Source organism: Protobothrops mucrosquamatus, unplaced genomic scaffold (assembly GCF_001527695.2).
Source record: "Protobothrops mucrosquamatus isolate PMUCROS unplaced genomic scaffold, P.Mucros_1.0 scaffold226, whole genome shotgun sequence".
Taxonomy (NCBI): Eukaryota; Metazoa; Chordata; class Lepidosauria; order Squamata; family Viperidae; genus Protobothrops; species Protobothrops mucrosquamatus.
The window spans coordinates 530,913-546,267 of NW_015386577.1; the positions used below are offsets into that span (position 1 = coordinate 530,913).

General features: G+C 38.0%; 1 protein-coding gene across 1 annotated transcript in view; it reads right to left on the minus strand.

The window, feature by feature from the left end:
* Positions 1-15,355, minus strand: part of KDM5A (lysine demethylase 5A) — a 50,369-nt gene extending 35,014 nt beyond the window's left edge. The window contains exons 1-8 of the mRNA XM_015814171.2: positions 15,173-15,355; positions 12,457-12,534; positions 11,032-11,154; positions 9,616-9,786; positions 8,772-8,906; positions 5,892-5,997; positions 4,310-4,398; positions 977-1,135 (exon numbers count right to left, since the gene is read on the minus strand). Coding sequence (XP_015669657.2) covers positions 977-1,135; positions 4,310-4,398; positions 5,892-5,997; positions 8,772-8,906; positions 9,616-9,786; positions 11,032-11,154; positions 12,457-12,534; positions 15,173-15,355 — 1,044 coding nt within the window. The remainder of the gene's footprint in view (positions 1-976; positions 1,136-4,309; positions 4,399-5,891; positions 5,998-8,771; positions 8,907-9,615; positions 9,787-11,031; positions 11,155-12,456; positions 12,535-15,172) is intronic.

The window sequence follows — 15,355 nt, forward strand, 5'->3', positions numbered from 1 at the left end:
ATTGAGGGCCGCATCAGCATTGCGGTTGCCCTCGGGGGGGGGGGGCTGGAGTGGTGTGGCCTACTGGGTAGGCATGGCCATCTCTACATCATTCGTGTCAAGGGGGCCTGTGGGGGCCTGGGCAGGAGTGGGACAGATCTGAGGGTCTCTGGCAGAAAGGGGTGGGACCAGGGCAGAGCCCATCAAGCCGGATATGTGAAGTAGGCGAGGGCCATTTGCTGGCCACTTCCAGGCGATGGTGCATTTCTTCATTCCTCATAAAGGGTGACACCTCCCCAGCATGCACCCAGGGGGCGGGGCCGACGTGGCAGGGGCTGGTTCCTCGCTGTTTCTAGATGGCCTTGTAGAGCTAAGACTGAATGCATTTCAGCATAGATGGCCACCACAAAATTGTACATTGGCTCCCGGCCGGCCTGGGCCAGGGCCAAGGCAGCGGGGGCCGTTCCCTCACTGTTTCCAGGATGGCTTTGCGGGCCACATGAAACCACTTTGCGGGCCGCATCCGGCCCCCGGGCCTTGTGTTTGGCATGTCTGATCTAAAGTTTGCACTTACTGCAGTGCATTATAGAAATAAGAAGGTTAAGAAACAAACTTAAGTTCAGTTTGTGAATTTTGAAGAGACACCAATATCTGCCACAGTCATTCAGCAGCATGTTCCACAGCTTCCTTAGCATCATCTTGAACAAAGCTAAGCTCACAAGTTTTTTTCAGTTACAAGCTCTCTAAGCCTTATACTTACTATTTTGTATTCTGCAAAATTATTTTACAGAAAGCCCCTTCTATTAGAAACATAAAAATAATGCACCAAATGCCAGATATTACTACATTTGCTATAGAAGCCTAGATAGCCCTAATTAACAGAGATTTCCTTGTGTGTATGTGTGTACATGCATATGAACGAATGAAATAAGCCACAGGTTTTTCTCTGGCAATATGAGCATTTTGTGCTATGCTGTATATGTCAGAAAAACTGTACCTCAGCAACACATTTGGGGCATCTCCAGTCACCTTTGGGAACATCAGGCAAAGGAGGTATTAAGCAAAAAGTGTGGTAGCTGTCATCACACCCATCACAGAGCAGTAATTTATCCTCGTTGTTTCCCCGACCACAAAACAAGCAGACGTATAAGTCAACCTGGAGAAAAGTAAACTTCTTGTAATTTCATGACATTATATATAATCCGACCGTTATTACACAAATTGCATTTCTATCCTTCATGCCACAGTTAATTTCCAAAACTTAAAATGGGAAACATCTGGTTCTCTGCAGTGGACAGTAATGAGGGATGGAGTTGTACATCTGCATCAACTCCCATACCAATTCTAAAGAAATCAGAAATCTACTTCCTAGCAAACAAATGCCGTAAAAGGGAGAGTTGCTACTGAGGTCAGAGACAGAAAGAATAGCAATGTCTGCCTTACAAATTTGAACTTATTTATTTGTATCCCACTTTTATTTTTAGAAACAACACATCTTCCTTCTTCTATTTTCCCCACAACAATAACCCTATGAAGTGGGTTGGACTGAGAGAGAAGGACTGGCCCAAACTCACCCAGCTGGCTTTCACGGCTAAGGCAGGACTTGAACCTAGTCTTCCCTTTTCTAGCCCAGTGCCTTAACCACTAGCTCTCTAGACCAAACTGGCTCTCTAATCCAGGAAGTTATTTTTAAATAGGGATATGTGAACCCTTTGGAGTTCAGAATGTCCCTCCACAAAGGGAAAAAATAGGTTGCTTTCAGCATTCCAGATATTTTGAGGATAAAATATCCTTTTCCAAGCTATAAAGCAGGGGACCCCAAGCCCTGGGCTGCCACCCGGAACCTTACCACGCAAGTGGCAGGGGGGAACGTTGCGTGTGCACTCCATTTGCATGAGCCTGCCAGTCACATGGAACCATCCCCTCTTCCCCCCCTCCCAGTCGACCAAGCCAGAAAGGCTGGGGACTGCTGCTATAAACCACTTCCAAGATGCTCGAAATGGTGCTTTGGACACTTGAAATGGGTTACTATATATAAAAACATCTCAATGTTGAATTGTTTTCTACATTTGTAAACATCCCCTGTGGAGATACTTTAGTTAAAAATCTAATTCCCTTATCTTTGTATTAATGAAATATTTGTGTATGAATTTGCCAATGTTAGTTGCATTTCTGAATTTTAGTACATTTTAATGAAAAAATATTTCTAGTTTTGCAACCTATACATTTTAGTGAGAAATTTAACCTTGTCAGAACTTTACAATTCAATTTTTAAAATCCAGGGCCATGCTCTTTAACAAATCTTAGCTCAGACTAGATTTATTTTATTTTTTTATTCAGAAAGCAAATTAAGTTTAGACTTGAGCATTATAGTTCTTGTTTGCTCTAACAATTTGTTGATTTGTGAAATAAGCCACAAAGACATGGTTCAGAGGCCATACTAAGTCAATAATATATAGTTTGCAAAGCACAACAGCTGAGTTTATACTGCACATTAGGCCCAAACTAAACAAACCACAGTATATCTTTGCAATCCAAAAGTCAAGCTCAGGCTGACAGTGGGTCAATCATCAGTAACTGAGTTAAAACACGCTTGGGATAAACACACGCCCATCATCCGACAAAAAGTAAAAAATTAAAATTAAAATAAAATAAAAACCCAAATGACAGACTCAGTGGACTACTAGATCTTTTTCTTCTATCAGTTTTCTATGTTTCTATATTTAAACAATATTCAATCTAGAAGTTTACAGAAATCAAGTAAAGCATATACTGGATTTCAATATTTAAAAACCTGTAGAGTCACAAACAGGGAAAATTCATTATTAAAAATGGCTCATAACACAAGTATCCAGTGATTCATAACTACAACAGATGAAATATTCAGTTAGGGTCAGATCGCTCAGTTAGGATCAAAAACTGAAAAACTATCTAGGATAAAAAAAAATTCATACTTAGTGTAGGTAGTCCTCATTTAACAACTACTAGTTCAAAAGTTGTTTGAAGTTATGATGGTGTTGAATGAGTTTTACAACTGTTGAATTGTAATGAGTTTTAAAACTTGTAGTTGTGGCCATCGCAGCATCCCTGTAGTCATGATCATGATTTGGGCACTTGGTAGTTGCCTTGCAATTATGATGGTTGCAGCATCTCGCAGTCCTGTGATCACCATTTCACTGCCCGCTTCTTACCAGCAAAATCACTGGGGAAGCTAGTAGGAGGTCACAAATGGCAATCGTGTGATATTGCGCCTAACGACTGCAGTTTTGCCTAACAGCAGCAATTGGAACTGCTAGTATTTTCCTAGGTTGGCATGGTCACCTGACATTGGACTTTACAACTGTACTGCTTAGCAATGGAGTTGTCAGTCCCAATTACTGTCCTTAAATGAGGATTACCTGAATTAGATCTATATTCATGGGCTCCAAAATTTGGAAGGGTAATATTTTGATTTCATTTTACATAGGCCAGTGGTGGCGAACCTATGGCACGTGTGCCAGAGGTGGCACTCAGAACCCTCTCTGTGGGCATGCACGCCGTCGCCCCAGCCCCGCCTCCCCCTGCAGCTCCCTCACCAGCAGCCCGGAGGAGACGCCCCTGAGCGCGGCCCACTCAGAGCAGTGCAGACAAGGACATGGCAGCCGGGCAGCGGGGACAAGACTCCACCCTCGTGCCCTGTCATGTGCAGTTGATGCTGGGGAGCGTGGGCGGAGGGCGTGGCTGCCATGGCGCTACTGGGCCACCTGGGCGATCTGCGGCGGGCTGTGGAGGCGGTGGGCGGCCCTGCGGGGGCGGAGCAGGTGGGACGGGGGGGATGGAGCAGGAGCAGGGGCAGGGGCAGTTTTGGGGCACTTGGTCTCTAAAAGGTTCACCATCACTGACACAGGCTCTTGAAATATTGGTAACATATAGTAATAAAGTACAGCACCCAATTCTACTTGACAACAATGTAGAAAATGAGTAATTGAATAATTTTCCCTAGCCATAAGCTTAGTGGTAATAAAATCTAAGACTAGTAGGTAAAACCTGGCAGCTGTCCAACACTTTATTGGTGAGGATAAAACATTTTGTCACATTGTCAGTATTTCTTGGGAAGATAATGTACAAACTAGAGTTTTAGTCTGAGTAAAAATTGGACTTCAAAAACTGTAGACTGAACTACAAACTGTAATAAACTATTCATAAACACAGCAATAGATATTATTTCCCTAATTTTCAAACAACTTTAATAAAATGAAGGCATTTTATTTTCTTATTCCCTTACCTACATCTTCCCGGCCTAGACAAGAAGCAAGGTATCAATGAGTGACATGTTGTAAAGCAAACTTACAAAGTTGACAGATAGTGCCCCTTTCCGCTGCCTCATCTGCATACCAAAAGCCTCAGATCTGGTACCTTTGCGTCTCCGAGGAACATCATCTGAAAAAAAGAATGATTCATTAGTCACATGACTGCAACAAGGACAACAACATAGCAGTTCACAAAACATTTTGCCAAGGGAATCTAAAACAGGCTCTCAATGAATCATGTCTTTCATCTTTAAAAAATCATATGTTTTTTTAAAAAATGGAAGTCAGAAGAATATGGGTAGGACAGATCTCTAGCTTCTTTTCCCGTAATATTATTTAATGTGGGAATAACTGTACAAACCAGTCTACTGCAAAGTGGGAAATCTGGGGATCATGATTTTCAGACCAAAGCATGCAAATCCTATTCTCAGAAATGTGTTTTTAGAATGGATTGAGAAAAGCCAATCCAGATATACAATTGCAGAAGCTCCCTTTAGTCAGCAGTTGCTAGATTCACAAACAGAATATCCTAAGCATCCACAACCCTACACCAAGATAATGTCTTTTACCTAATCCTTCCCAATTAAATTTAACTTAAAATGTACAGTAACGTATCTTTTCCAACTGCAATAAACCCTTACTTTACTAGTTCATTCACAATTTTATGCCTATATAATGCCATTTTAACAGATGCCCCATTATTTTAAACCAAGAATATGGAATTTACAAGAGGCCACAACACTATTTGGATACCNATAATGTCTTTTACCTAATCCTTCCCAATTAAATTTAACTTAAAATGTACAGTAACGTATCTTTTCCAACTGCAATAAACCCTTACTTTACTAGTTCATTCACAATTTTATGCCTATATAATGCCATTTTAACAGATGCCCCATTATTTTAAACCAAGAATATGGAATTTACAAGAGGCCACAACACTATTTGGATACCTTAAAAGCCTCACAATAATTCATTTTGCATTTGCTCCAAGAAATGACAACTAATTACATCTACACAACTGTGTAATATCCAGTATTTACAACACTAGACGAAGCTAAGGAGACAAACATTTTACAGTATCGGGACTGAAAATATCTTAATCAGTTTATTTCTTCATTTATAAAATGTATTGGCTGCCCATCTTATCACAGGGTAACTCTGGGCAGCTTAAGTAATTAAAATATGTCTATACATATACATTAAAACATAAATACATTAAAATCAAACATTACAATCTAAGGACATATGGGGAGGGTGGGGTGGACTGGGGGAGGTGGGATCTGTTGTTACTCGATCAACCACCTCCACTGTGTTGTTTCCCCATTTTGAGCCACATCTTTAGCCTTTACGAAAGGATAAAAGGGTTGGGGCCAACCTCATACTGGGGGGGGGGGGCAAGATGTTCCAGAGGACAGGAGCAACAGCAGAGAAGGCCCTTCTGCTGGATCCCACCAGCCGGAATAATCGGGCTGATGGGACCTGCAGTATGCTTCCTCTGCCGGCACGAGTGGGACGAGCCACTCATAACATTACACCAGTTGTTAAGAATTATATGAATGGTGGTAAAATTCTGCATTCCCAATAATAAAAAGTCAACAGTTAATTGAATTGCAATCTTACCTTCCTTTTCCTTTGTCCCCAATGCCAATCCCATCATCTTTGGTCCTGCTCCAAATATCTGAAGTTTCTTCAATTCAGTATTTCTACTCATCTCTCCTGCCTCTGCCTAAAGACAAGATTACATAAACTCATGATTTGTATTTAGACTGAAAGTATTTACTTTCAATGCTGGATGACTAAATGTTATGAGCTGGATCAAATTCAACTCTCACAGATATCTTTTTCAAGAACAATTCTATTAAGACACCTCAAAGGATAAAGATTATTTTAATTTCCAACACTATCTTCAACATGTTTCAGACTAATGAAACAATTATCCTTCTTGGAATAGCATTCAAACTACTAATAGAAGATAATTAAACTGCATACTTCTATATATAGACACCATTTACTATGCATTTTTAAAATAACTTTTCCCAACCAGTTAGGAAAAAAGATATTATTTATTAAAGGGAAAGTGCTGAAAAAATAAGAATACAAATTTTTGATATTGCATTTAATGTCATTTATATCCTAATTTGCTTTAGATCCGAAAGCACGTATATTCTATTATGTATCTCATGAGCAAAAATACAATTACTTATAGCCCATAATAAGCATCAGCTGTTTATCTGATATTCTAGCCTACAATTCCTTATACATCCAATAACCGCTTTCTTTTGCACTAATTAAATATTTTAAACAGATTTTCTAAATAAATGTTTAACATGTCATATTCTTAAGAAAATGCTGAAAATCTTGGTGGTGAAAAGATGTGGAATACCAGAAGACAAACCAAGACTCAGAAAAATCAGATTTAAATGATTTAGTTTTACCTTATTCAATTTTAAAACCTAATAACTGCTTAAAAGAAAAAGATTCAAAACCAGTTTTGATTCAAACCACAATTCTATTAGTAACTACATTTTTTAAAAAAAATTGATCAATTTCACATCCAGATATTACGTACAGAAATTCTCAGTCAAACATACAGAATTGTTTGCTGGATTCTTAACATTTTGAAATAATTTTATAATTCTATCCACAAGGCTAGTATTTCTGAAAATAGTTGTTTAATTTTGTTCTGAATATTCAAATCATACTAATATAACAAAAGAGCTTGTAACTGGGTCATTTTTTGTTGCGGCTAGGACTGCCTCTCCAAGTTTTCTATCTACCCAACTCAGTTTTAACAGAAGATAGCAAGGTCACAACCTGACTACTTCTGTTCTACAACAATCCCAATTAAGGCTAATTAGTGACAGCAACTGTGTTTTAAGAAACTGTGGTACAAAGATTACTGGGGAAGTATCCTGATATTTTAATTATAATTTTCACAGTAGGGGGTGGAGTTACTGATGCTTATTTTGGCTGTTTGTTTGGATTGCCTGTAAAAATACAGTGCATATGTCCCTTAAAACTATCAACATTTTACTATTAAAGCTACATAAATACAACTAAAATTATTTTTGTATTTCATACACTTTCCCAATTTGGGAAAAATGGCCATTCAAATGCTAAAATGAAATGATCTCTTTCAGCCTTAACTAATACATTTTAAAAGGCACACAACTTTAAAGGACATTTCTCAAAACAAATGCATTATAAAATCCAGATTTAAAGAATTGAAAAGATTTTTAAAAATATATTTTTAGCCTTAACCCTGAAGGAAAACTTAAGCAGACTCTGGAGAAAACCACTCTAATCTACAAAAGTATACCAGTGGGAATTGTCTAACTAATTTAAATATCCAATTCCAAAAACAGCTGAAAAACAAGATGAACCCTGAGAATTGGATAGGAAGCAAACAGACCTATAATGAAAGAGTTTTGAACTTCCTGAGGAAGTAAACAAGGGAAAAATAACAAAACATCAAAATCATTTTTTCTTAGAAATTTGAATGAAATGTTGACAATAACAAGCATAAAGTTCACAACCGATAGTTGTGGTTTGCTTAACTTTATTCCCTTTTTTGTCTGATCCTTCTATTATTCCTACATATACAACTGTTGTGTTTGAGTAACTCAGCTGTACATCAGTTTTAAGAATTGTAGGGAAGGGAACTTGTGGCCAAAGCTACACACAACTTTTCTCTTGGGCTTCTTTGAGTCAAACAGGAAGAGAATGGAATTTAAATAATTATTGGTAGCACATAATTCTGATGAAAAGTCCTAACTCACATTGGAGAAAATAATTATTTTACTAAAGACAGGGAAAATTATATAGAAGAACCAGACACTGTCTAGAAAATACTCCTTGCTGCCAGCATTTTCCTACTTTAATTGGCAACCATGTATTTGTAAAATGTTTTACTATTTCTCACACTAAAAATCTGAATAGAGTCTGAGTAGAACCCAAACTTCTTGTCTTTTATTTATGCTGATATAGCATAAGCATATACGCACACAGTTTGTGTACACCCAAATTATACACACACAAAGATTAACATATATAGCAAACTTAGAAATAACAGTTGTGAATGTTGTACTAAACGTTTTGATGTCATTCAATAAACATATTTAATTAGTATGATAGAACATTTCATACTTTGTCATAAGACAGCATGTTTAGACTTAAGCTTGAGATATTAGCTTGCCCAATGCCTCAAAGACCGTTTATTTTAGAGAAAAACAAACTTCACAGCTTATAGTTTGAATCATATGCTATACCAGATGATGCTCATGCAAAGTTCAACAGCTATCACAAATAAAATCTGTTGTTTTTTTTAAGAACTATTAATTAGATTACTGCATTTTTATCTAACATACTTACTTTGAAAAGACTCAGGGTGGCCTGATTGTATAAATCTTACGACCAGATAAAAGCCACGGCATTTTTAATGCTTCTGCACTACACTAAACTAAAAAGCAATCTATCTATAGTGGCCAAGAGCCTGAGTACCTGGGACTTGATGCGTCTGGTTTTTTTCAGCACAACATTCATTCTTGCAGCCTGCTTTGGAGGAGACTGAATATCAACAGCAACTTCTTCAACTTCCACTTTCTCTTTAAGATCCAAGTTTGGCTTTTGGATGCCCTAAAGAACCACAACACAAAACAATAACAGATTGATTACATATGGGATGTCACTCTGGTTTCAAAGCGTACATAGTTACTGAGAGAAAAAGGCCTGCCAATAGTGACACGTTATATATGTCATTTGGACAGATTCACCCATGAAGCGTAACAGATTTTCCAAATGCTTTTATTTAGCCAAATAAAAAAACCCAACCCTTCATGTTTGACTTTCTTTCAACAGTGTTCCAATCCTATCTAGCTAAAAACATACAAATAAAGAGACCAAAGAACCAAATAATATGGTTCTCATTAGCAAGATATTTTAAGTAAAGTAAATGCACATTAGACAACATGTCCACCTAGTACAGGTAATCCTCGACTTATGATAATTGAGGCCCAAAATTTCTCTTGCTAATGAGACATGTGTTAAGTGAGTTTAGCCTCATTTTACGACCTTTCTTGCCACAGCTGGGAATTTGCTTGTCAGAAGGTTATGACTCCAGGACACTGTGACCGTCATAAATATGAGTCAGTTGCCAAGTGTCTGGATTTTGATCACATGAACATGGGGATGCTACAATGGTTGTAAGTGTGAAAAACAGACATGTCACTTTTTTCAGTGCCATTGTAACTTCAAACGGTCACTAAATGAACTGTTGTAAGCCAAGGACTACCTGTACATACTAAAGAAGTGTATATTTGATTTCTTGCAAATAAAATACTCTCACCATAAGGCTGACACCAGACTGGAAAAGTTCGTAAGGATATAAGATCCGTTCATAGTGTGACTTCAAAAGTGAACCTGTTGCTTTTCCTGGTAAATAACCTAAGCGGCTTGCCACTTTAGACCACTTCTTCTCTTTAGTGACCATTTCAAATCCTCCTTTACTGGCAACAATCTAAAACAAAAGTTCAAAACAATGTGGCTGCAGATTTCTACAGATCAAGATTGGGTTAGGGTTAGGGTTACATCTGCGATATAAAACTCCAAACATCATTTAAACAATCTAGACATTTTCATCCTCCAAAATTTCTCTTATCTACATAAGTAAATAACTAGCTAAGCAGTCTGCACACATCTGCCATTTAACCACACAAGAGGGTGAAACATTCAGTCTGATTAGTCATGTTCTGAAACACATTAATTTAACTTGCAATTATCTAATTCAGAAAATCTGGAATTCATGTGAGAGTTTATATCAAGAGTCTTAAAACAGCAAAGTAGAGCATGTATAGTATAGGTCCTTCAAGATAAAGTTTGCCATCATTATTATTTGGCAAAAATGATTTTTGTTGTTATTCTCTTCAACTCAATATTTATGGTTTTAAACAACCAAAAGATTTGTGAAGGGTAGACTTTGAAAAAAGTGAAAACATAGCTGATTACAAATGAACTGATTTTAAAATAAAGGACTTGATAACTTATTTACATTTTGCTAAAACTGTTTAAATAAGTAGAAGGCACAACAGTAATAATGAAGTAACAATGTATCATGTACTAGGGAGGGAACAGAAAGACCTTTATAGAAGCAGGAACATGAAATGTTGTTTTGGGAGAATCTCCGACAAAGATTTTATCAAGAATAAACAGTACTAATTAATTTAGGCCAACTATGGAACTGTAATGAAGATTTAACACTTTTAAAATGAATCTTTCGATATATTGGAAAAATAACTTCTCAAAAATCTCAACAGATCTCTTACTCTGTCCATGCATTCTTTAATTTCTCAAATGAAATTAATGTTACAATGGTGTAACATTTGAAGAATGCTTGAAATATATTATGTAATTGTTTAAAGATTAAAACAATGTTTTATAGCTTGCTGATACAGATTATATGCACAAAAAATCCTTGCTGCCTTAAATAAAAATAATGCAGTTCTGATTACAAGAATGCACTGATGTATGTTATAGACTACCTTGGCCATAATGTGAATATTTTCTTTTTAAAAGAGTTATGCCCCCGTTACAGTGGAAAAACTAGTTCAGATATCCATCACTTGCCCACACCAAACCACTACAGCAAGCATGTCAAACTCGCAACGTCACATTGCTGGCAATGGTGTAGGCGCGGTTTTGGCATGACGCATCCGGCCCGTGGGCCGGCAGTTTGACATGCCTGCACTACAGAATCTCAACTTACCTTGCTCAGTGAATAAAGATCTAATATTTTTCTTTCTACTACTGGAATTTTCAGTGCAGACCCTTGAAGTTCCCAGAATTTGGCTAGGTGATCTAAGAAATCCAACTTCACTCTAGTCATTGCCTATTAATCAAACCAGCAAAAGATATCATATAAATTTGATGTATAAAGTTCTCTGTCCACAAAAAACAAATGGAAACAACAGAATAAAGGCCATTTCAGCTGTTTCAGAGAAAACATTAAATATCAAACTTATGGAGTTGCTATGAAGTCCGCAAGAATGTGTGTGTGTCTTAATATATGATAAATGAATAAATTCCACTCTAGTGAAGGCTAAAAAGAGCAGGGAAAATCATTAAAGAGTTTTGGAAACAGACAGAAATAATATACAGGTATACCAAAATTATATAACAATCTCCATATTTCAAGTTCCTCTTAAGTAAATTTTAGGAGACTTTGGCAAAAGATGTTGCTTCTCTCTTGCCTGGGGGAGGGGGGAGACTAAGGGCAATCATTTAAATTGTCTGAAATCAAAGCTGTGATTAATCCTAATAATGATTAGCTGGAACCCTACTTTAAAGATCACTTGTTTAAAACAAGTCATAGCTAAAATAAATCCATGTTTATAAAGCCCAAACAAGGCAAGATAAAGATAAAAGCAAATACTGGCAAGATTGGAAGAAGAGCAAAATAATGCAGTATAACCTCTCAATCTTAAACTACATCTTAATATTAAGTCTGAACCAGGTTCATCTTCCACAGATACTCATTACTATGGAATTGGTCATTACCAATATTAAGTTCCACCAAAATCCATGAAACATGAGTGCTGATCAGGTCTTCTCTCATGTGCTCTCTACTGCATAATGTAGAAGAGATAAGATACACTAATTAGCTCCTCTACTTCAACTGCTTTAGGTTAATATATTCCTGTAGATTCCCCCTGCACTATAATAGGATCATAGCCAGGCCCTTGTGTTATATTCTAACTCAGTGTTTCTCAATGCTGGCTGTGGAATTCTGGGAGTTGAAGTCCACATGCCTTAAAATTGTCAAGGTGGAGAAACACTGTACTAACTCATGAAGGACTGCAAAGCAGAACTATCAAGAATGCAATAATGGTTAAATAATGAATACTTTATGCTTTCCTCCTGTCATAATAAGGAGTGTCCAAGAGAGCCACTGGCACTGACAAAGAACCCAGACAGAAATTAGTTCTAGTAAACTGTCATTTTTACTGTAGCACCAAAAGGTTATTTAATATGTGCACTTAATAAAATAAAAATTTACTCATAAATACTGGGAGAGTTATTTTGTATAATTATATCAATATAACAAAGAAACTGTATGGGCTTTTCAGATCATTCATTGGAACATCTCACCAAAAAATTCTAAAGAGTCCAATACTGATGACTAGAAACTTACCTCCAGTTCATTCAAGCGCTGCACCCGTGGAGTAAAACGAAAATTTTGCACATCACATGCAAAAGGAGGCTGCCAATCCTAAGGGGGTAAACAAGGAATGCTACATTTAAAATGCAAGTCTTTAATAAAACAACAAACACATCACTCATATATATATATTTTTCATATTTGAATGATTTACAAGCATTCCATTAAAAGTTGAAAATATTTCAGGTAGAAAGTTATTACAAAATGAATAAGCTTTCATATGATCTATTATATATGCTGTAATCCTAGTAACTCCAGAACTCATATACAGTAGCTTATCACTATACAGAAAGAAAAACATACAAAATTGTTAGAACAAAGCTAGGATTCACAATGTTGCAACCCTATTTAGAATCTGACTTTCTTGAACTTTAACTTGATTGTTTGGGGCATGATACGGCTCGGCCAAGTATCTGTATTGTTCTGGATTTTGGTGGAGAGAAATTTCAGAGGCATTTTTCATGATAAGTAGAACAAGGGTAGTGTATTTTACCCTCTTCAATTCCTCTTCCACATGGCCAGGGCACCAATATGCCGCTCTTCAAGCATGGCACACTCCACTAGCTCATCTGCCCTCTCCCCACTACCTTCCTTAGCTGCTGCCTTGTTCCATCAAAAACTTTGACTTTTTGTTTCCCATCCTGGAAATGTTTTTTTTAGGTCCATATCCAGAACATATATCTTTTTCTATGCCTGAACTTTGCAAATTTGCCCATTCCACGCATAGAACAATCAGTGCATTGAACTGTTTGCATGTTCCTAATAAAAAAAGTGTTACAAATATGTTGACCCAAATTACAAATCTATAAATACTCTAAAAATGGCATATCACTCATCAGCTGCTCATTTCTTTGTAACCCCCCCCCTTTCTCTCATACAACTAAAATGATTGCTACTTTTCATGACTGTTTTAAAACAGCATAGCATTTCTCTAAGTAAATGTATCTGTAATTATGCAATGAGTTAGAATGCAGCCAGCTATACTGGAATATAGAATGACAGTTTATTTTAAACTTTTTAATACTATGAATCAGAACATCTGTTATTCATCGCTGGTTATTACTTTTTAAGCAGTTGTCTAACCATGTAACCTATTCATTATGCGGGTGTTAAATAAGTTAAAATGAAACATTTAGAATGAATAAGACTGTGAACGATTGTTTCATTCCAACAGATATTTTAATATAATGTACTTGACATGATCCAAAAATAAGCATTCCTTCAGAGTAATATGTCACAAGGCCAAATACATGACTTCCATAGCTTTGAACACAAAGCTAATGAAAAAAACACAAGAGATACAGATGTAATGGCTGTTTTTGCCTGCACTTAAAGAACCTGCATGGCTTAGACTTCTCATTTCAAAGAATTATTTTACTTATTGTAGTTGTTCTATGTTAAATATATATCTTTTTATACCCGAAAAGCAATCTGCTTTGCAAACTGAAGCCTAAAACTCCGTCAGCATCGATTCAATTCTTGGTTATGATAACTCTTAATAACTAAGTGACAAAGAAAAAAAACTGGCAAGTACTATGACTTATAATTGCTTTCCTCATTATCCAGATTCTTGGAGTAGAAGACAGAACAGAAGGAAAAAGGAGCTGAATCTCAAAGTGATCACATCATTTTAGAGTTAAAAAGAGCAAGGTGAATAAAAGTGCTACTGCACAGAAAAGGGAGCAAAGATGGAAGCCTTGATCTAGACTGACCTTGGGTGATGAAGGGGAGTGTCTATCAGGTACTAGAAAAGAGTTATTTAGGACTGTGTTTTCTAATCTCTTTTAAGGAGATTTTCTTCAAATTAACACGACGGTTTAACCTACAAGAGCTCTTTAGTATAGAACAGAACAAGAATCCGAGTGTTTTTCAAATATTCACAACCAAGAAAATGAGTAGAGAGACACAACGCTACTGGGGCTGTACAATACAGTACAATAGGAGCTATGTAGTTCTAGACAAAGAGATACAAAGCAAAATTGTTTTCATGGAGAACTCAGACCGACACAGGAGATAAATGCGCTTTTTTTTTTTTGTTATGGAGGCCAGCACACAGTTTAAAAGCCTAAGCGCTTTTTTTACCGTGGATTGACAGAACTTAGCCACCACACCACTTCGCAATCAACACCGACTGCCAATCAAAATCCCTCCTTCCCGATAAATTCAGCCAGCCGGCTAGACTTGATCGTAAATACGGTATTTTAAACACCGCTAATTACGAGCTCGCTGCACTTCCCCCTAAGAGTAAGAATGGATCCTTCTTCGCCCAACAGATCGTTCCCACTCCATATTCTTGCTTTCCAAAAACGCTTCGAAGGAGGCTCAGCGGGCTGTAAGCAAAGTTAACCCCGATTTCCCCCCCCCCCCGCTCTTTCAGCGTCGGCCCATCGTGACAAGAGGCGCCATTGCTGCAAAGGATCCAAAGACCTCGGAGGGGGGGGAAAAAGTCCCAAACCCTCGAGAAACGCCCGGGCGCCCCTCTTCCTTCCCTCCTTCCGGCTCAGCGCCATCCGAATTAAAGGACGAGCCGGCGGGCGGCCATTGGGGGAGTTCACGGGAGGGGGGGGGAGGAAGAAGGGAAAAGCAACTTCTTAAAAAGAGCGGAGCCCCAGCTCCGAGGATCCCCGAGGAACGCCGGAGACGTCTCCATCCCTCCTCCCGCAGGCCCGCGGGCTTCCGCCCGGCGTACCTTGGGCGGCCTGATCTTGCAGATGCCCGTTTTCTCAGCCAAGGGTCGGATGCGGCCGATGAAGCCGAGGGGGTTGCTGAACTCCTCCCAGCTGGGCTCGAAGACGGGGCACTCGGGCGGAGGCACGAATTCTGCCACGTAGTGCGGCCCATCGAGGCCGCCGCCGTCGTCGTCCCCCGACAT